A 22,690-nucleotide genomic window follows, 5' to 3' on the forward strand; every position below is an offset into this window, starting at 1 on the left:
AGGGGCAGAGAGAGAGGGAGACACAGAATCAGAAACAGGCTCCAGGCTCTGAGCCATCAGCCCAGAGCCCGACGCGGGGCTCGAACTCACGGACCGCGAGATCGTGACCCGGGCTGAAGTCGGACGCTTAACCGACTGAGCCACCCAGGCGCCCCATAACCAGAGGTTTAAACATAAGGAATCTTCCTGTCTCACAATTATCATTTTATTAAAAAGGAATAGGAAAAATGGGACTTTCTAAGCCAAAAGAAGAATGGATAGTCATGAATATCAGATCTGGAATAAATGCAGGAACAGTAACATGGTACCTTTTTAGAAACACTGCACCAGTATTTTGTCAGCAGCTAAACCCAAGGGTCAGATACAGAGTAAAGGGCATGCTGAGATAAAACCAATAGTTAAGGTTACTCATACCTAGTGACTAAATAAGGTCTAGATCTAGAAAATAAGATTTTAAATAATAGAAAAGACATCATGCTATTTAATCTTTGAGAACCACCATTAATACCTGAAGAGCAGAACGAACTTGTCCCAGGATTTTGTTGAGCATTGTTCCATAAAATGGATGGGGCAATAGTGTAGTTCTTAGTTACTGATAGGTTCAGAAATGGCAGGAGAAATGACAGGAGGAATAATCAGATTTGGGGGGTTCTGAAAGAATTAGAAAAATGACTCACCAGGCAATCCAGAATTTTAGGGAAAGGGAAGAGAGAAGAGTGGGGCAATTATATAAAACCTTATACACTCTATAGATCTAAAACTTATTTACAATATTAATTGGTTTTAATTGCATTATTGGGAAAGATAGTACATGACTATTCATGAGGAGACCTTTGCAGTTTTGTTTCAGTAACTGAAATAAGGTTGTGTTTAAGCAGTGGAAAGACATCATCTAAAGTATAACTTACTAAGGTTTTAATAAAATCACTTGATAGAGTGACTATTAAGAAAAGGGGAGCCTGCATGGCTCAGTCAGTTTAAAACATCCAACTCTTGATTTTGGCTCAGGTCATGAGCTCACACTTCATGGACTGGAGCCCCACATCAGGCTCTGTGCTGACGGTGTGGAGCCTGTTTGGGATCTCCCTCTCTCTCTGCCCCTCCCCCACTGGTGCATTGTCTCTCAAACTTAAAAAAAAAAAAAAAAAAGATTTTACTGAACATAAAACACACTTAAATTCCAAAACGTACATATAGAAAAGTACAGTGTAATATGTTTTTTGTATACTTCCTCTTAAGGGCTTCATGATTCAAACAGGAGATCCAACAGGTACTGGTATGGGAGGAGAAAGCATATGGGGAGGAGAATTTGAAGATGAGTTTCATTCAACATTACGACATGACAGACCATATACACTCAGCATGGCCAATGCTGGATCAAATACTAACGGATCCCAGTTTTTTATAACAGTAGTACCAACGGTAAGTAGAACAGCATTGTCTATAAGCTGTCATATAAACTGTAAGTTGTCATAGGTTTTGATCTAAGAATGAATTCAGTAAAAGAGAGCTGCATTATTCTCTACTATTATTTATTTCTGCCAGCATATAAAAAATGAAACAGTTTAGATGAGAAAATGTAAAATTACCTAACAAATCAGATTTTGCTTTGTAAAACAATACTTGCATAACTCAGGACTCTGGAGTTTAAGTCACCTTGCCACTACTAATTGTACAACAGAAAACAAATTATTTCACTTCTGGGCCTGTTTCCTTTAGAATGGGGGGGGGGGGTTAGAGTATATTAATTCTCAAATTTTTTAAGACATTTTTTCTATATTTTAACATCTGTGATATCAGAATGCAACTTATATTGCAACATTGTAGATCTGACGACATACAGTATTAGAATATTGAGCTCTATTGCTGTGCAGTTACACAAAATTATAAAAATTATTATACTTTATTTTTTGGAATTAAGCACCACATAATGAAGAAAAATATAACTACTACCCATCAGGCACAAAGTAATATTCACAATACTTCTAGTATCACTATACTAGATGACTATACAAACAGTGCGACATGATCAACTTGCCAAAGGTCAAGTAAGTAGCAGAGCGAACATTTGAGTTCCCATCTCTCTACTACAAAAGCACATGCTACTTGAACAATTCCAAACAATTCCTGCCTATTTTGCAGGTCTGATTCCTACAGAGAACTTTTAAAGCCTTAGCCAGTATTCTTTAAGCCATGCAAAGAAACTTACTTTTAGCAAACATCTTTCAGGTCCGTTTGGTCTGAAAGATGCAGCTAATTAAACATTATATTATGCTGTTATATTTTTTCAGATAAACATGGAAATCACTCTTAAAAGCTGCTAGATGAAATTAACTGTATATATTTTTATTAAATTAAAAATGAAGCATAAGTTTAAATTCTCTGTAATTTTCTTACCCAGAGGGTGTAATTTAAGAAATCTGGGTTTACCAAGATTTTCCGTTTCTCCTTCAATGCAGCCTTGGCTTGATAATAAGCACACAGTGTTTGGACGAGTGACTAAAGGAATGGAAGTTGTACAGAGGATCTCCAATGTCAAAGTCAATCCCAAAACAGATAAGCCCTATGAGGATGTCAGCATCATAAATATTACTGTCAAGTAAAATAAGGTTTGTTTCATTGTATGTGTAAATAGAAATACACGTATATTAAACACAGGGTTATTTTACACAGGAAGCTCTTAGAACTTGCTAAACATCCAAATCATGTTTCAAGGATGCAATATTATGTTTTTATATTTTTCATTAAAGGACCTTTTTTAAAACCCTGCCTTTCATTTTTCTCACAATATTTCTTATCCTAGGAGGTGATAAACTGAAATTGGACTAAATTTGGGCAAATCGCACTCCTATGTAATTTCTCATGAGACTCAAAAACCATATTAAATAGAGTTGTATGCATTAATATATATTACTATCTTAATATATTAATATATTAATATATGCCACATAATCTGCCTTCATGTTTCTTTAGATCCACTAAGAAATGGTATCAGAATCTGATAGTAATATACCACTTCCTTTCTTTTCTTAGGTTTGTGTTTCATGCCAAATAGTTTTGCCTTTTAATCATTGTTAAAAATAGTAAGCAGGGGTAAGTAAAACTTCAGTAAATAAAGAAGTAGTTTATTAAAGATTTAGAAATAACTTATCCTCTAATTGCAATGTTAAGTCACATTTAAATGAGTATTATAGCTAGTATTTAAATTTAAGAATCTGAATAAATGAATACTTAGTCCTTGGTTTTATATGCAGGTTCATTTATTATTTACACATTATTTTCCTAATGTAGCTAAATCCCAATTTTCTGTCCTGAAGTTAATAGTATCTTTTTTTACATTACTAAATACTCCATCAAGAAAGTATATATTAAGTAAAACTTTTAACAGCTAATAATGGAGCATTTAGTAGAAATTTGAGCAATAAAACAGTGTAAGTTCAAAGACTTCTATTGATTTCATTTTTTCTTCCCTTACCCTCCTGACTTCATAACTTTTTTTTTCATTTTTTTTTTTTTACATTTATTTTTTGAGAGACAGAGCATTAGTGGGGAGGGGCACAGAGAGAGAGGGAGTCAAATTCTGAAGCAGTCTCCAGGCTCTGAGCTTACAGCACAGAGCTCAACACAGGGCTCAGACACCTGAACTGCAAGATCATGACCTAAGCCAAAGTCAGATGCTTAACCAACTGAGCCACCCAGTCATCCCCTGACTTCAGAGCTGTTAAGAACCACTGCTTCTAGGGGCCCCTGTGTGGTTCAGTCGATTAAGCATCTGACTTCTGCTCTGGTCGTGGTCTTGCTGGAGTTTGAGCCCTCTAACAGGCTCTGTGCTGACAGCTCAGAGCCTGAGGCCTGCTTCAGATCCTGTGTCTGTCCCTCCTGCTAAAATAAATAAAATAAAAATAAATAAATTTAAAAAATAAAAAAAGAAACACTGCCTCTAGTTTCCAGAGAGACTCTTCAAAAAGTTAAAGAGGAACACCTCAACAGACATATTTAGGGAATTCACGTTCTTTTTTTTCTTTTCTTTTTTTTAAGTTTATTTATTTTGAGAGAGAGAGAAAGCACAAGCAGGGGAGGGGCAATGACCGTGGGAGAGAGAATCCCAGGCAGGTTCTTCACTGTTAGCACAGAGCCTGATGCAGGGCTCCATCCCACAAACCATGAGATCATGACTTGAACCGAAATCAACATTTGGATGCCTGACTGAGCCACCCAGGAGCCCCGGGAATTCACATTCTTACATTTAAATCTAAACTTAAACTTTTCCTTCTATTGATAAGCAGGCTACTTCCTTTATCCATTTTGTACTACAAACTTGTGACATGAAGAATGTGCCAAGTTGTGCTACTTCAACATTATGTCCTCCTTTTATAAAGTAGAACTTAGACATAAAATGACTTTTCATTGTGACATTTATCTTTTCTTCCTATTTTCTGTGTCTAGACATCTCCCTAGCAATTTAATTAATCATTGCTGAAAACTTACTCCTAAATTTTTGATAATACTGCCACCAAGTGGTGATGATACCCCAAGCCCCCCAGAAATAGTTATTTTGCCTTAAGTGCAAATCATATTTGATTAATCAATATTTCCATTCCCTGTCACAAGTTTAACATAATCAGTAGACCTAAAAACATATCTTCCTGGAAGTCTTTTTTAAACCATATTTTAAATTATTAGCAGGATACCATCTGATACATTCGTCCTCTTCATTATTTTTTTAGGGAAAATGAAAAACGATCTTCCTTTTTACCACTTTGCAAATTGAAGGTACCTCAATGATACATAAAATGTCTTTTAGCAAATTAGTTCATAGGCTACAGCTAAGTTTTCGCAGCCATTTTCTAAAACAGTTATTTAAAATTTAAAAGGCAGGAGTTTCACTTTAATGCAAAATTGTAGTTCTCCTTTCAAGACACTATCTATAATACTCATTTTAAGTCAGACTTACCTTGCAACTACAGAATAAATTATTTCTAAATCTTTAATAAACTACAACTCAAATTTGACATGCAAGTCAATCCTATTCCATTTTGTTTTCTTTTTCTTAACCACAGCACAAATTACTTTTTTAATTGGTTACTAGCTATACTCTATTACTAGATAGATGGTACATGAAACAGAATTTTTGGAATAATGATAGGACTTCTTTAAAATGATTTTAACATTTTATTGCTGCCTATATGTAATGCAAATAATGGCTTCTGGTGATAATAAAGCATTCCGGAATTATACACCAGGGCTACACACTTGTAAAACCTGCTTTACATAAACCATACAATAATATTTAGGCTTAATACAGAAATTCAGAGCTAGGAGGCAAATCCAAATAGACTGTACTTAAAACATCTCTCTCGTTATTAAATTTGATATTTCCCAGAGGGAACTAGCAGAATCTTAACTAATGATCAGTGAAAGAATACAACCACAAATAGTCATAAGGGCCTGAGAAAAATATTTCTTAAAAAAAAAAATCACACACAAACACTATTATGTACATTATACTCAGGTCTAAGCACATATTTTACATTGCATTTAATAATATGCTAAGAATGTGAATTACAAAGTTTAGCAAAATTGGTGAAATAAACTTAATAATTTACAAGAAAAACATGTTTACATGTTAGTGTTAGACTTTTTTTTTTTTTTTTCAATTACCTAGTAGAGAAAACAGTTCAAGGGCTCACAGGCAAATGTTAACACATTTTTTTTATTTTTCACAGTTACTGTAATCAAATATTAAATAATTTAATTCATAAGTATTACTTATATGCACAAATTACACTTGTAACAGCATGACTTTTACTTGAAAAATAAAGGATGAAATATTTACTTATTTACACAGTGCCCATAACACTGATGGACTTTTTTTCCTAACGCTTTGTTTTCTAAAAGTTATGCTGTTTATTTTAAACAAACAAAAGTACATTTGAAGAGACGGAACCAAAACAGTGCCACCTAAGACCCACATCTCCTAGCAGTTGAACTAATAAGACAGGATTCAACTTCATCTATAAGGATGAAGAACATTTAATAAAAAATAAAATAAAATCCAATCTAGCGATGTTTAAATGTAAATCCTACTGCCATAATAAGTGAGTATCCTTAAAAAAATGAAAAACAGTAAAAAGCAGAAAATTTTAAAACTTTTACAACACTGCATAATAAATGTGATGTAAACTTTCTGAACATTTCTTATCTTTTCGTAGACATATTCTTTCTCAAATAACTTTTCAAAGCTTATGAAGAGCCTTGATAACATTTTGTCAAGATAAATGCATTTATTTTGGGAAAGCACTTAACGTAACTGATTCTCCACTGCTTAAATGCCTTGTCTAAAGATAAATGTAGTTTTCTGCATTTCTACTTCTGTCTTTTACTTAAAGCCAACCCTGGCTCTATGTGTAACTTAACTACATTTTACCTATAATCATTCCCACTAAGGATGCAATATTATTTTTAAAAGGAACTCTACTAACTACTTTAAACATGTTGAAAAACAGAAGGACCAATTTAGAGCTGTGACCTAGGAAATAATATAACCAGGTTCAACCCTGGAAATGGGTCTTTCATAAGTGAAGATTAACTACAACATAACTGACTTTCAGTTTTATTATTGTTCTTCAGTTTAATACTAATCTGACAGCCGTACCTAGTTAGATAGCATTTCATCTGACTCAGTGGGTTTTATACAAAAGGGCTTAGGAGAAAGTTTTAATAAAACACTATAAAATACTAATTTTATGTAGTTTATAGTTCTTAGCATTAAAAGTGTTCTGTTATATTGAACATAAAAGTAAAGTAATCCTATTACCCAAAGATGCAGTTTGGATTCTATTTCATTAAGTCACTGGTGTTTTGCTATTAAACACTGCCAAAATCCAGTGAAAAGGCAAGTTAAAGCAGCTATGTTTTATTTGCTTCACAAAGTTTGCATTAGGCACTCAGTTGGCTATTCTTTTTTCACTGAAACAATAAACCTTCACTTACCCTTTCTCTGTGACTACTTCTTTCCCAACATAGGGATCACATATAATGTGAAAAACTTAAATAACAAATGTATGTTTTTAAAAATGTGTATTTAAGAAGTCCCTGTTTAATGCAATTTTATCTGTTCAGTCAAATGTTTAAGAGTAACTTTTTTCGGGGCGCCTGGGTGGCGCAGTCGGTTAAGCGTCCGACTTCAGCCAGGTCACGATCTCGCGGTCCGTGAGTTCGAGCCCCGCGTCGGGCTCTGGGCTGATGGCTCAGAGCCTGGAGCCTGTTTCCGATTCTGTGTCTCCCTCTCTCTCTGCCCCTCCCCCGTTCATGCTCTGTCTCTCTCTGTCCCAAAAATAAATAAACGTTGAAAAAAAAAAAATTTAAAAAAAAAGAGTAACTTTTTTCAAAGCCATATTGTACTGAATTCCCCAACCAAGATTCATTTTAAATATACACCCTAAATAAACTATCTTTGAGATGTAGAATTTCTTATATTATGTGCAAAATAACTCTTAACCACAAAAGAGTTTAAATAACTGCTCCATTTAAAATCAAGCAACATCCAATACTCCAGCAGCCACAAGTTGCCGTGAAAGCCAATCCAACCCTTCGTATAGTCCCATACCACTTCGAGCATCACAGCCCTGAATATACCAGCTACGGCCACAGCACAATTTATGCAGACTAAGTTGTTCAGTGATCTCTTCTACTGACAGAGCTCCAGCAACATCCTGAAAGATAAACACATATCAGAATTTTTTTAATAATCAGCCCATCAAAATTCTCATTTTTCCAATTATTACTATTTATACAGAATTCCATTGGTGCCATTCTAACAGAAGCCTAAAGTTAAAACCTAGATTCACCTTTCAATAATTATTCAATGATTAATAAGTAGAAAAGTTCTGATGAAGGTCATTTATAGTACAGTAAGAACAAACAGCCTTACAGTGAAATCAGTAAAGGCCATGCAGCCTGAATGAAAGCCACTGCCTGAGTCATAAGGCATCAACTTAAAAGAGAAAGATTAACACGTGTATCACCAAAATGCCTTAAGTACAGAATTCATACAATGAACAGTTATTAAACTCCCACTCCAAATACTCCTGAACACCCCTACTTCCCAAAAGCAACCATGTTATAATCTCTTATATATTTTTCCATATAAGTTCTATGCACATTCATGCAAATAAACATAAACAGAAACATACTTCAGTTTTTTTGTTTTTAATACACACCTTGAGGATAGGTATCTTTCCATTAGCTGGACAAGCAGACTTCTACATTGTATGTAGATTATCTACATACATCTGCAACATTATCTGTGAAATAACCTTAGGATATCTGTCTGCGGAATACATTACTAGAGGTCGAATTACAAGGTAAAAGGGCACATGCATCTAAAATTTTGACAGGTATGGTACTGCCAAAATGCCCTCCAAGAAAATGTCTCCATTTAATAACTACAGCAACAGTATATGTGAGTCTGAAGATTATCAAACATTTTTATCGTTAACAATGTAAGTGGAAAAGGGTATTTAACGTTGCCTTATTTGTGTTTTTAAAATTTTTTTTTTAATTTTTTTTTAACGTTTATTTATTTTTGAGACAGAGAGAGACAAAGCATGAATGGGGGAGGGTCAGAGAGAGGGAGACACAGAATCTGAAACAGGCTCCAGGCTCTGAGCTGTCAGCACAGAGCCCGACGCGGGGCTCGAACTCACAGACTGCGAGATCATGACCTGAGCCGAAGTCGGCCGCTTAACCGACTGAGCCACCCAGGCGCCCCTTAAAATTTTTTTAAAAATGTTTATTTACTTTTGAGATAGAGCCAGAAAGTGTGGGGGAGGGGCAGAGAGAGAGGGAGAAACAGAATACTGAGCAGGCTCCAGGCTCTGAGCTGTCAACTCACCCCGGGCTTGAACTCAAACTGTGAGATCATGACCTGAGCCAAGGTCAGACGCTTAACCACTCAGGGGCCCCTGCATGTTTTTAATAGTAAGTAAAGCAAAGTGTATCTATTCTTAATAGTTCATCTTTTTATTTATTAAGAGGAAAATCCTTTATTCTTCATCCTACCCTATGCCCCTCTATTGCCCTTGAAGGCATTCTCATCCTCCTACAAGCATAGCTCAAGATCTAGGAATCAGCAGCTTCTCCCTGTCCTTCACCTTTCCCCATTCAGTCATCAAATTCTAACAAATCTACCTTCATGAAGTCTCTTCAAACTGCTATCCACCCTGCTTATACTCCCTAAAAATACTCATGCTTTTATTTTCTCTGCCTGCAATGTTCTTTGTTTCACATACTTAAAGTCCTATCCATAATTTCAACTCTTGTCATAATTTCAACTCAGAACCTACTTTTTACAAATCTTTGACAAGATGCCACCTTTAAAACTACTCTAATTTCTCATAACATGTTGTTAATATTACTGAAGTTACTTACTAGTTTTCTATGTATTAAAATCTCATATACATTCACTTACATGTTTACATCCCTATATGAGTTTGTTTGTTTGTTTTTTAGTTTATTTATTTATTTTTAGAGAGAGAGGCAGCAAGGGAGGGACAGAGAGAGGGAGACAGAGAATCCCAAGCAGGCCCTGCACTGTCTGTGCACAGCAGGGCTCAATCCTGTATGATCATGACCTGAACCGAGATCAAGAGTCAGACATTTAACTGACTGAGACACTCAGGCATTCCTAGGAGTTTCTGGAAAGCATCAACTACATTTTTAGATACTCTAAGGTAACAACTATAGCATTTTTCACATAGACTGTATTCAAAATACTCAGCAGAAACTTCATAAATATCTACTGAATTATCTGTTTTGAAATCTTTCCAGTTACCTTAGGATGTAGAATGCACAGAACTACTAAAGTAAGTATTCTGAAATACAAATGTGTTACCTGTTTGTTAGCAAAAATCAGGAGCAAAGCATCTCGGAGTTCTTTCTCTGTTAACAACTTTGCAAGTTCATTGTGTGCTTCACTAACTCTGTCTCTATGACTGCTGTCAACAACAAATACAACAGCTAGCCAAATTAAAAAAAAAAAAAAAAGAATCTAATTAGCCACTGGTTAACTTTAAGTAAATGACCAAATATTTTATGCTCTCGTTATTACATTATGGTTAGTCTACTATCTACTATGTTTTTCAGAAAGGCTGCTCTAACAGCACCTAGCAATACTTAGGAGTATGGCTTCACATAGTTCACATAACTTTTCAGCTCTCTTCATTTCCCCTTCTATACAGGATTTACCATACTTGTTTCATCAAACACAAATTGTTGTGTAAATGAATTAAAAGTTTTCTCTTAATGAAAATATACCTCTCAAGATCTCCCTAATGAGGCTACTTGTTTTTTATTTTAATCACCTGATGCTCATCACAATAAGTGCATTCCTTAATCCTCATCACCTATTTCACCTATCCCCCCAACCCACCTCCCCTCTAGTAACCATCAGTTTGTTCACTATAGTTAAGAGTCTGTTTCTTGGTTTGTCCCTTTTTCCCCCTTTGCTCATTTGTTTCTCAAATTCCACGTGAGTGAAATCATGGTATTTTTCTCTGAATTCTTTCACTTAGCATTATACTCTCTAGCTCCACCCATGTCATTGCAAGTGGCAAGATTTCATTCTTTTTTTATTTCTGAGTAATATTCCAGTTCATACACACACCACATCTTCTTTATCCATTAGTCAGTGGGTACTTGGGACTGTTTCCATAATTTGGCTATTATAGATGCTGCTGCTATAAATACCAGGGTTCATGTATCCCTTTGAATTAGTGTTTTTGTATTCTTTGGGTAAACACCTAGTAGTGTGATTGCTGGATCATAGGGTAGTTCTATTTATAACTTTTTGAGGAAACACCATTCTGTTTTTCAGTGGATGTACCAGTTTGCATTCCAATCAGCAGTGCAAGAGGGTTCCTTTTTTTCTCCACATCCTTGCCAACACCTGTTGTTTCTTGTGTTGTTGATTTTAGCCATTCTGACAGATGTGTGGTGATATCTTATTGTAGTTTTGATTTGCATTTCCCTGATAAGTGATGATGAGCATCTTTTCATGTGTCCGTTGGCCATCTATTTGTCTTCTTTGAAGAAATGTCTGTTCATGTCATCTTGTACATTTTTTACTTGGATTATTTGGCTTTTGGGTGTTGAGTTGTAGAAGTTCTTTATATATTTTATTATCAGATAAGTCATTTGTAAATATCTTCTCCCATTCCATAGGCTGCCTTTTAGTTTTGTTAATTTTTCCTTTGCTGTACAGGAGCTTTTTATTTTGGTGTAGTCCCTATAGTTTATTTTTCTTTTTATTTTCCTTGCCCCAGGGGACCTAGCTAGAACAAAATTGCTATGGCCAATATCAGAGAAATTACTATCTGTGCTCTTTTCTAGGGTTTTTATATTTGTTGGTCTCACATTCAGGTCTTTAATCCATTTTGAATTTATTTTGATGTATGGTTTAAGAAAGTGGTCCTGTTTCATTCTTTTGCAGTCGCTGTCCAGTTTTCCCAACTAAAGTGATTATCTTTTTCCCATTGGATATTCTTTCCTGCTTTGTCAAATATTAGTGGACCATAACAGATGTGGGTTCATTCTGGGGTTCTCTCTTCTGTTCCATTGATGTATTTGTCTATTTTTCTGCCAGTACCATACTGTTTTGGTTATTAAAGCTTTGTAATATAACTTAAGAGTCCAGAACTCTGATGCCTCCAGCTTTGCTTTTCTTTTTCAAGACTGCTTTGGTTAGTTGGGCTATTGAGGTCCCATACAAATTTTAGGATTGTTTGTTCCAGCTCTGTGAAAATGCTGATGTTATTTTGATAGGTATTGCTTTAAATCGGTAGATTGCTTTGGGTAGTATGGACATTTTAACATTATGTGTTTTTCCAATTCATGAGCATGGGATGTGTTTCCATTTCTTTGTGTCATCTTCTATTTCTTTCATCAGTGTTTTATAGTTTTCAGAGTACAGGTCTTTCATCTGTTTGCTTAGGTTTACTCCTAAGTATCTTAGTACTTAGTAAGTACTCCTAAGTATCTTACTTATTTGCGATTATAAGTAGGTTTGTTAATTTCTCTTTCTGCTGCTTCATTACTGGTGTATAGAGATGCAACAGATTTTTGTACACTGATTTTGTATCCTATGATTTTACTGACTTCATTTATCAGTTTTTTGGTGGAGTCTTTCGGGTTTTCTATGTATAGTGTCATCTCATCAGCAAATAGTGAAAGTTTTACTTCTTCCTTACTGATTTAGATACTTTTTATTTCCTTTTTTGTCTGATTGCTGTGGCTAGGCCTTCCAGTACTATGTTCAATAAAAGTGGGGAGAATGGACATCCTTGTCTTGTTCCTGACCTTAGAGAAAAGGTTCTCAGTTTTTCCCCATTGAAGATGATGTTAGGTGTGGGTTTTTCATAGTTGGCCTTTATTATGTTGAGGTATGTTCCCCCTAAACATACTTTGTTGAGGGTTTTTATCATTAATAGGTGTAGTTTCTACAGTGCTTTTTTGCATCCATTAAAATTATCATATGTTTCTTATCCTTTCTGTTACTGATGTGATATATCATGTTGACTGACTTGTGAATATTGAACCACACTTGCAACCCAGGAATAAATCCCATTTAATCATAGTGAATAATTCTTTTAATGTACTGTTGGATTTAGTTTGCTAGTATTTTGTACAGGATTTTTTGCAGATGTGTTCAGAAATATTGGCCTGATATTTTTAAAAGATATATAAGATATAGATGAAAAAAAGTATTTCTCTTTTTCAGTGGGATCCATCTGGTTTTGGTATCAAGGTAATGCTGGCCTCATAGAATGAATATGGAAGTTTTCCTTTTCTATTTTTTGGAATAGTACGAGAAGAACAGGTACTAACTCTTCTTTAAATGTTTCGTAGAAGTTGCCTGTGAAACTATCTGTCTGGTCTTGGACTTGTGCTTACTTTTTGATTACTGATTCAATTCCTTTCCTGGTATTCAGTCTGTTCAAATTTTCTACTTCATCTTCCTTCAGTTTTGGTAGTTTATATGTTTCTAGGAATTTATCCATTTCTAGGTTGTCCAACTTGTTGACACATAGTATTTCATAACATTCTTTTATAATTGTGTTTCTGTGGTGTTTGTTATTTCTTTTCTCTCATTTGTGATTTTTTTTTTTATATATGAAATTTATTGACAAATTGGTTTCCATACAACACCCAGTGCTCATCCCAAAAGGTGCCCTCCTCAATACTCATCACCCACCCTCCCCTCCCTCCCACCCCCCATCAACCCTCAGTTTGTTCTCAGTTTTTAACAGTCTCTTATGCTTTGGCTCTCTCCCACTCTAACCTTTTTTTTTTTTTTTTCCTTCCCCTCCCCCATGGGTTCCTGTTTAGTTTCTCAGGATCCACATAAGAGTGAAACCATATGGTATCTGTCTTTCTCTGTATGGCTTATTTCACTTAGCATTACACTCTCCAGTTCCATCCACGTTGCTACAAAAGGCCATATTTCATTTTTTCTCATTGCCACATAGTACTCCATTGTGTATATATACCACAATTTCTTTATCCATTCATCAGTTGATGGACATTTAGGCTCTTTCCATAATTTGGCTATTGTTGAGAGTGCTGCTATAAACATTGGGGTACAAGTGCCCCTATGCATCAGTACTCCTGTATCCCTTGGATAAATTCCTAGCAGTGCTATTGCTGGGTCATAGGGTAGGTCTATTTTTAATTTTCTGAGGAACCTCCACACTGCTTTCCAGAGCGGCTGCACCAATTTGCATTCCCACCAACAGTGCAAGAGGGTTCCCGTTTCTCCACATCCTCTCCAGCATCTATAGTCTCCTGATTTGTTCATTTTGGCCACTCTGACTGGCGTGAGGTGATACCTGAGTGTGGTTTTGATTTGTATTTCCCTGATAAGGAGCGACGCTGAACATCTTTTCATGTGCCTGTTGGCCATCTGGATGTCTTCTTTAGAGAAGTGTCTATTCATGTTTTCTGCCCATTTCTTCACTGGGTTATTTGTTTTTCGGGTGTGGAGTTTGGTGAGCTCTTTATAGATTTTGGATACTAGCCCTTTGTCTGATATGTCATTTGCAAATATCTTTTCCCATTCCATTGGTTGCCTTTTAGTTTTGTTGGTTGTTTCCTTTGCCGTGCAGAAGCTTTTTATCTTCATAAGGTCCCAGTAATTCACTTTTGCTTTTAATTCCCTTGCCTTTGGGGATGTGTCGAGTAAGAGATTGCTACGGCTGAGGTCAGAGAGGTCTTTTCCTGCTTTCTCCTCTAAGGTTTTGATGGTTTCCTGTCTCACATTTAGGTCCTTTATCCATTTTGAGTTTATTTTTGTAAATGGTGTGAGAAAGTGGTCTAGTTTCAACCTTCTGCATGTTGCTGTCCAGTTCTCCCAGCACCATTTGTTAAAGAGGCTGTCTTTTTTCCATTGGATGTTCTTTCCTGCTTTGTCAAAGATGAGTTGGCCGTACGTTTGTGGGTCTAGTTCTGGGGTTTCTATTCTATTCCATTGGTCTGTGTGTCTGTTTTTGTGCCAATACCATGCTGTCTTGATGATGACAGCTTTGTAGTAGAGGCTAAAGTCTGGGATTGTGATGCCTCCTGCTTTGGTCTTCTTCTTCAAAATTCCTTTGGCTATTCGGGGCCTTTTGTGGTTCCATATGAATTTTAGGATTGCTTGTTCTAATTTCGAGAAGAATGCTGGTGCAATTTTGATTGGGATTGCATTGAATGTGTAGATAGCTTTGGGTAGTATTGACATTTTGACAATATTTATTTTTCCAATCCATGAGCAGGGAATGTCTTTCCATTTCTTTAAATCTTCTTCAATTACCTTCATAAGCTTTCTATAGTTTTCAGCATACAGATCCTTTACATCTTTGGTTAGATTTATTCCTAGGTATTTTATGCTTCTTGGTGCAATTGTGAATGGGATCATTTTCTTTATTTGTCTTTCTGTTGCTTCATTGTTAGTGTATAAGAATGCAACTGATTTCTGTACATTGATTTTGTATCCTGCGACTTTGCTGAATTCATGTATCAGTTCTAGCAGACTTTTGGTGGAGTCTATCGGATTTTCCATGTATAATATCATGTCATCTGCAAAAAGCGAAAGCTTGACTTCATCTTTGCCAATTTTGATGCCTTTGATTTCCTTTTGTTGTCTGATTGCTGATGCTAGAACTTCCAACACTATGTTAAACAACAGCGGTGAGAGTGGGCATCCCTGTCGTGTTCCTGATCTCAGGGAAAAAGCTCTCAGTTTTTCCCCGTTGAGGATGATGTTAGCTGTGGGCTTTTCATAAATGGCTTTTATGATCTTTAAATATGTTCCTTCTATCCCGACTTTCTCAAGGGTTTTTATTAAGAAAGGGTGCTGGATTTTGTCAAAGGCCTTTTCTGCATCGATTGACAGGATCATATGGTTCTTCTCTTTTTTTTTGTTAATGTGATGTATCACGTTGATTGATTTGCGAATGTTGAACCAGCCCTGCATCCCAGGAATGAATCCCACTTGATCATGGTGAATAATTCTTTTTATATGCTGTTGAATTCGATTTGCTAGTATCTTATTGAGAATTTTTGCATCCATATTCATCAGGGATATTGGCCTGTAGTTCTCTTTTTTTACTGGGTCTCTGTCTGGTTTAGGAATCAAAGTAATACTGGCTTCATAGAAGGAGTCTGGAAGTTTTCCTTCCCTTTCTATTTCTTGGAATAGCTTGAGAAGGATAGGTATTATCTCTGCTTTAAATGTCTGGTAGAACTCCCCTGGGAAGCCATCTGGTCCTGGACTCTTATTTGTTGGGAGATTTTTGATAACCGATTCAATTTCTTCGCTGGTTATGGGTCTGTTCAAGCTTTCTATTTCCTCCTGATTGAGTTTTGGAAGAGTGTGGGTGTTCAGGAATGTGTCCATTTCTTCCAGGTTGTCCAATTTGTTGGCATATAATTTTTCATAGTATTCCCTGATAATTGTTTGTATCTCTGAGGGATTGGTTGTAATCATTCCATTTTCATTCATGATTTTATCTATTTGGGTCATCTCCCTTTTCTTTTTGAGAAGCCTGGCTAGAGGTTTGTCAATTTTGTTTATTTTTTCAAAAAACCAACTCTTGGTTTCGTTGATCTGCTCTACAGTTTTTTTAGATTCTATATTGTTGATTTCTGCTCTGATCTTTATTATTTCTCTTCTTCTGCTGGGTTTAGGCTGCCTTTGCTGTTCTGCTTCTAGTTCCTTTAGGTGTGCTGTTAGATTTTGTATTTGGGATTTTTCTTGTTTCTTGAGATAGGCCTGGATTGCAATGTATTTTCCTCTCAGGACTGCCTTCGCTGTGTCCCAAAGCGTTTGGATTGTTGTATTTTCATTTTCGTTTGTTTCCATATATTTTTTGATTTCTTCTCTAATTGCCTGGTTGACCCACTCATTCGTTAGTAGGGTGTTGTTTAACCTCCATGCTTTTGGAGGTTTTCCAGACTTTTTCCTGTGGTTGATTTCAAGCTTCACAGCATTGTGGTCTGAAAGTATGCATGGTATAATTTCAATTCTTGTAAACTTATGAAGGGCTGTTTTGTGACCCAGTATATGATCTATCTTGGAGAATGTTCCATGTGCACTCGAGAAGAAAGTATATTCTGTTGCTTTGGGATGCAGAGTTCTAAATATATCTGTCAAGTCCATCTGATGCAATGTCTCATTCAGGGCCCTTGTTTCTTTATTGACCGTGTGTCTAGATGATCTATCCATTTCTGTAAGTGGGGTGTTAAAGTCCCCAGCAATTACCACATTCTTATCAATAAGGTTGCTTCTGTTTATGAGTAATTGTTTTATATATTTGGGGGCTCCGGTATTCGGCGCATAGACATTTATAATTGTTAGCTCTTCCTGATGGATAGACCCTGTAACTATTATATAATGTCCTTCTTCATCTCTTGTTACAGCCTTTAATTTAAAGTCTAGTTTGTCTGATATAAGTATGGCTACTCCAGCTTTCTTTTGGCTTCCAGTAGCATGATAAATAGTTCTCCATCCCCTCACTCTGAATCTAAAGGTGTCCTCAGGTCTAAAATGAGTCTCTTGTAGACAGCAAATAGATGGGTCTTGTTTTTTTATCCATTCTGATACCCTATGTCTTTTGGTTGGCGCATTTAATCCATTTACATTCAGTGTTATTATAGAAAGATACGGGTTTAGAGTCATTGTGATGTCTGTATGTTTTATGCTTGTAGTGATGTCTCTGGTACTTTGTCTCACAGGGTCCCCCTTAGGATCTCTTGTAGGGCTGGTTTAGTGGTGACAAATTCCTTCAGTTTTTGTTTGTTTGGGAAGACCTTTATCTCTCCTTCTGTTCTAAATGACAGACTTGCTGGATAAAGGATTCTCGGCTGCATATTTTTGCTGTCTAGCACCCTGAAAATCTCGTGCCAATTCTTTCTGGCCTGCCAAGTTTCAAAAGAGAGATCAGTCACGAGTCTTATAGGTCTCCCTTTATATGTGAGGGCACGTTTACCCCTTGCTGCTTTCAGAATTTTCTCTTTATCCTTGTATTTTGCCAGTTTCACTATGATATGTCGTGCAGAAGATCGATTCAAGTTACGTCTGAAGGGAGTTCTCTGTGCCTCTTGGATTTCAATGCCTTTTTCCTTCCCCAGTTCAGGGAAGTTCTCAGCTATAATTTCTTCAAGTACCCCTTCAGCACCTTTCCCTCTCTCTTCCTCCTCTGGGATACCAATTATGCGCATATTATTTCTTTTTAGTGTATCACTTAGTTCTCTAATTTTCCCCTCATACTCCTGGATTTTTTTATCTCTCTTTTTCTCAGCTTCCTCTTTTTCCATAACTTTATCTTCTAGTTCACCTATTCTCTCCTCTGCCTCTTCCATCCGAGCCGTGGTGGTTTGCATTTTGTTTTGCATTTCCTTTAAAGCGTTTTTCAGCTCCTCGTGACTGTTCCTTAGTCCCTTGATCTCTGTAGCAAGAGATTCTCTGCTGTCCTGTATACTGTTTTCCAGCCCAGCGATTAATTTTATGACTATTATTCTAAATTCACTTTCTGTTATATTATTTAAATCCTTTTTGATCAGCTCATTAGCTGTTGTTATTTCCTGGAGATTCTTCTGAGGGGAATTCTTCCGCTTGGTCATTTTGGATAGTCCCTGGTGTGGTGAGGACCTGCAGGGCACTTCCCCTGTGCTGTGGTGTATAACTGGAGTTGGTGGGCGGGGCCGCAGTCCGTCCTGATGTCTGCCCCCAGCCCACCGCTGGGGCCACAGTCAGACTGGTGTGTGCCTTCTCTTCCCCTCTCCTAGGGGCGGGATTCACTGTGGGGTGGCGTGGCCCGTCTGGGCTACTTGCACACTGCCAGGCTTGTGATGCTGGGGATCTGGCGTATTAGCTGGGGTGGGAAGGCAAGGTGCACGGCGGCGGGGGGGGGGGGGGGGGGCAGGCTTAGCTCGCTTCTCCTTAGGTGATCCACTTCAGGAGGGGCCCTGTGGCAGCCGGAGGGAGTCAGATCCGCTGCCGGAGGTTTGGCTCCGCAGAAGCACAGAGTTGGGTGTTTGCGCGGAGCGAGCAATTTCCCTGGCCGGAACCGGTTCCCTTTGGGATTTTGGCTGGGGGATGGGTGGGGGAGATGGCGCTGGCGAGCGCCTTTGTTCCCCGCCAAACTGAGCTCTGTCGTCCGGGGGCTCCGCAGCTCACCCTCCCTTTGTCCTCCAGCCTTCCCGCTTCCCGAGCAGAGCTGTTAACTTATGACCTCCCAGACGCTCAGTCGCGCTTGCTGTCGGAACACAGTCCGTCAGGCCCCTCCGCTTTTGCAAGCCAGACTCAGGGACTCTGCTTGGCCGGCGAGCCACCCCTCCGCCCCGGCTCCCTCCCGCCAGTCCGTGGAGCGCGCACCGCCTCGCCGCCCTTCCTACCCTCTTCCGTGGGCCTCTCGTCTGCACTTGGGTCCGGTGACTCCGTTCTGCTCTCTCATTTGTGATTTTATTTACTTGGGTCCTTTCTCTATTTTTCTTGGTAAGGCTGGCTAGGGTTTATCAATTTTATTGGCTTTCAAAGAGCCAGTTCCTGGTTTCACTGATATGTTCTATTGGTTTTTTCATTTCTAGATCATTTATTTATTGTCTAATTTTATTATTTCCTAACTTCTACTGGTTTCGGACTTTGTTCTTTTTCTATCTCCTTTAGGTGTAAGATTAGGTTGTTTATTTGAAATTTTTCTTGTTTCTTGAGGTAGACCTGTATTGCTATAAACTTCCCTCTTAGAACCATTTTTGCTGCATCCCAAAGGTTTTGAACCATTGTGTTTTCATTTTCATTGGCTTCCATGTACTTTTTTACTTCTTCTTTTATTTCCAGGTTGACCCATTCATTGTTTCATAGCATATTATTATTTTTTAATTTTTTTTAAATGTTTTTATTTATTTTTGAAGGAGAGAGAGACAGAGCATGAGCCAGGGAGGAGCAGAGAGAGAGAGACATAGAATTTGAAACAGGCTCCAGGCTCTGAGCTGTCAGCACAGAGCCCGACGTGGGGCTCAAACTCATGAACCGTGAGATCATGACCGGAGCTGAAGTCGGACGCTCAACCGACTGAGCCACCCAGACGCTCCTTGTAGCATATTATTTAACCTCTATGTATTTGTAGTCTTTCCAGATTGTTTCTTGTGGATGACTTCTAGTTTCATAGCAATGTGGGCAAAATAGATATGTAGAACCTCCATCTTTTTCAATTTGTTGAGATTTGTTTTATGGACTATGATACTACTTGTTCTTTAATTACCATTTCCCTTTCCAAAAAAATAGTCTAAATAAATCACCACCTTAACTCTCCCAAGTATTCTCTCTAGGTGCCTAGCACAGCACTTTCCACATATATTGTATTCAAAACACACAGCAGAAACGTCACAAGTATCTACTGAATTGACTCTCTTTTGAAATCCTTCCAGCTACCTTATGTAGCTAAACATTCTATCAACCATTTCTCATGTTTAAAAGCCCATTTTCCCCCTATTAGTCAATGGCTTATACTAAACTAAGCATCAAAAATCCCCAAGTAAAAATAATTACTTAGCTTCTCTCTAAGTGGAAAGTAGGATGACATATGAAATAGGTGGCATGAACAAAAGCTTTATGTTGGGTATATGCAAAAGCATAGAATGTGGCCGAAATATAAATAAATGCTAGGTGGAATATGTGGTAAAACACATTTTGGCCAAAAGCAAACCACTGCAGATAACTTATTGTTAATGGAAATAAAGGAATGGAGCTATTGAGATTCCAATGAGATAAATATTTAACTGAATTGAAGAGAGCAGCAGAACCATACACCAAGAATTCTACCCTATATTATGATATTGCCAGTGATCACACTTACATGAACACTAATAATAAAGTGCCAAGATATATATTATGGTTTTATCTCTTCACTGCCAAGATATAAATTATGGTTTTTCATGGAATAAAACAAAGCACATATCCCAGTCTTCTACCTTCACTTTTTAACTAAAATAAACTTCACTAGTTAAATCTATTCCATTGAAAATGGCATCCTAAAATTCTGAAAAATTAAGATATCATTTTTCACTCTTACCTTGGGTATTGAGGTAATAATGTTTCCACAATGGTCTTAATTTGTGTTTTCCACCTACATCCCAAATAGTGAACTTCAGATTTTTGTATTCTACAGTTTCCACATTAAAACCTGTTTGTTAAAAAAGTTACTTTAATACTGAACTTATATTTATAATAAGTAACACATCAAACACAGGCAACCCACAGTTTATAACTGTGGTATACAAATTATCTTCATACAGCAATATATACTGCGGCCCAACCAACTCCACTCCTAATAAATCTATATGAGGAATATATACCTTTAATAGCTGTTAGCTCTCTAAACCTCCACCAGGATCCTTAGATCCTGAAACTCAAATAACTGAGTGCTCTGCACCACTACTACTCCCTCACCTTGACACCAATCCTTTAATCCTTCCAACTGTCCCACCAATACTCTGTTCTTTCCTTTTTTTATTTATTTACTTTGAGATACAGAGAGAAAGAGAGAGAGAGAAAGTGCACGAGCAGGGGACGGGCAGAGAAAGAGGAAGACACAGCATCCCAAGCAGGCTCTGTGCTATCAGCAAAGAGCCCAATACAGGACTCAATCTCACAAACCGTGAGATCATGACCTGTGCTTGAAATACAGTCTGACACTTAACCGACTGAGCCACCCAGGCACCCCTATTCCTTCTCAATATCCCACCATCCACATTTCAATCACACAGTCACTGAATCTTGCATTTTTTTTTTCTGACATGGTAGTGTCTTAGAGCCAGTAAAGAGCCCACCTCCATGCCATACTGGCATAAAATAAAACCCTCAAGAACTCAGCTGTAAGCTAGAGTTTGTCTATAAAATGTCCATTAAAGTAAAAAGCAATACTCATACTTACCAATTGTTGGAATAGGCTGCATGAATTCATCCTGTTTTAACTTAAACAAAATAGTAGTTTTTCCAGCACCATCTAATCCTAATGTAACAACTCGAATTTCCATTTTTGGTCCAATGTGAACTCTATTGTCCTGTAATTTTTAAAAATTTAAATCTTATTTTGATATAGAGTTAAAAAGTATTGGCAGTTATACTTTTATTTATAATACCTTGTTAATTATTTCATCTCCTACTCGTTCCTCTGAGAGGAACCTTTATTATTATATTTTTGTATTATAATTTTGGTGCATAGATCTAATTCTTCATAGAACTCAACTGACAAAAACAAAAAACTATAAGCCTGTGTTAACAGGTATACAATGTACAAATATGTAATTTGTGACATCAATAACATAAAGTATGGGGAGGTGGAGCTATAAAACAATAGTTTTTATACACAAATGAAGTTAAAATGTTACCACTTTCAAACAGAATATTATAACAAGATGTTCTTTGTAACAGCAGTGTAAACACACAAAAATCCATAAGTTATACACAAAGGAAATGAGAAGGAAATCAAACCATGACACTAAAACACCACTGAGACACAGAAGGTAGCAGTAGGAGGAAAGCTACAAGATGACAAAAAAGCTACAAGATATAAACAAAAAACAGTAACTAAGAAGGCAATATTAAGTCCTTACCTATTAATAATAACTTTAAATGAAATTAACTCTCCAACAAAAAAAGTTTGACTAAATGGATTAAAAAAACAAGATCTAACAATATGCTATTTACAAGAGACTCACTTCATTTCTAAGAACACAAGAAGGCTGAAAGTAAAAGAAAAAAAAAGATATTCCAGACAAGATAGACTTTAAATCAGACTGTTAGTAAGAGACAAAAGGTCATTATATAATGACAAAAGGGTAGATTTACAAAGAACATACAACAATTATGAAAATTTGGATTTTAAATATGGATAGGGGCACCAGGGTAGATCAGTCAGTTAAGCATCTGACTGGATTTTGGCTCAGGTCATGATCTCACGGTTCATGAGACTGAGAACTGAGTCAAGCTCTGTGCTGACAGTGTGGAGCCTGCTTGAGATTCTCCCTCAGCCTCTCCATATGTATTTGTGTGTGTGTGTGTGTGTGTACATACACACACATATGGATAAAGGTCCCAAACATGAGATCCAAAAATAGAAAACTCTTAGAAGAAAACACAATGCAAAATTTT

The 22,690-nt window shown here is 37.0% G+C and overlaps 2 protein-coding genes across 9 annotated transcripts in view; one reads left to right on the forward strand and one right to left on the reverse strand.

Moving 5' to 3' along the window:
- Window positions 1-10,231, forward strand: part of PPWD1 (peptidylprolyl isomerase domain and WD repeat containing 1) — a 29,130-nt gene extending 18,899 nt beyond the window's left edge. For 3 of the 4 annotated variants that reach the window (XM_030321993.2, XM_030322012.1, XM_030322015.1), the window contains 2 exons: window positions 1,240-1,422; window positions 2,460-2,765. In XM_030321993.2, coding sequence (XP_030177853.1) covers window positions 1,240-1,422; window positions 2,460-2,603 — 327 coding nt within the window. In that variant the 3' untranslated portion in view covers window positions 2,604-2,765. Of the gene's footprint in view, window positions 1-1,239; window positions 1,423-2,459; window positions 2,766-9,831 lie in introns of those variants that run through there. The other variant, XM_030321999.1, reaches the window with a different exon arrangement.
- Window positions 5,153-22,690, reverse strand: part of TRIM23 (tripartite motif containing 23) — a 42,766-nt gene continuing 25,228 nt past the window's right edge. For 3 of the 5 annotated variants that reach the window (XM_030322034.1, XM_030322029.1, XM_030322051.1), the window contains 4 exons: window positions 21,471-21,600; window positions 20,610-20,720; window positions 9,896-10,020; window positions 7,384-7,715 (listed from right to left, as the gene is read on the reverse strand). In XM_030322034.1, the coding sequence (XP_030177894.1) occupies window positions 7,536-7,715; window positions 9,896-10,020; window positions 20,610-20,720; window positions 21,471-21,600 (546 nt within the window). In that variant the 3' untranslated portion in view covers window positions 7,384-7,535. Of the gene's footprint in view, window positions 7,049-7,383; window positions 7,716-9,895; window positions 10,021-20,609; window positions 20,721-21,470; window positions 21,601-22,690 lie in introns of those variants that run through there. The other 2 variants (XM_030322060.1, XM_030322042.2) reach the window with 2 other exon arrangements.

This window comes from Lynx canadensis, chromosome A1, assembly GCF_007474595.2.
Source record: "Lynx canadensis isolate LIC74 chromosome A1, mLynCan4.pri.v2, whole genome shotgun sequence".
In the NCBI taxonomy this organism is placed as follows: Eukaryota; Metazoa; Chordata; class Mammalia; order Carnivora; family Felidae; genus Lynx; species Lynx canadensis.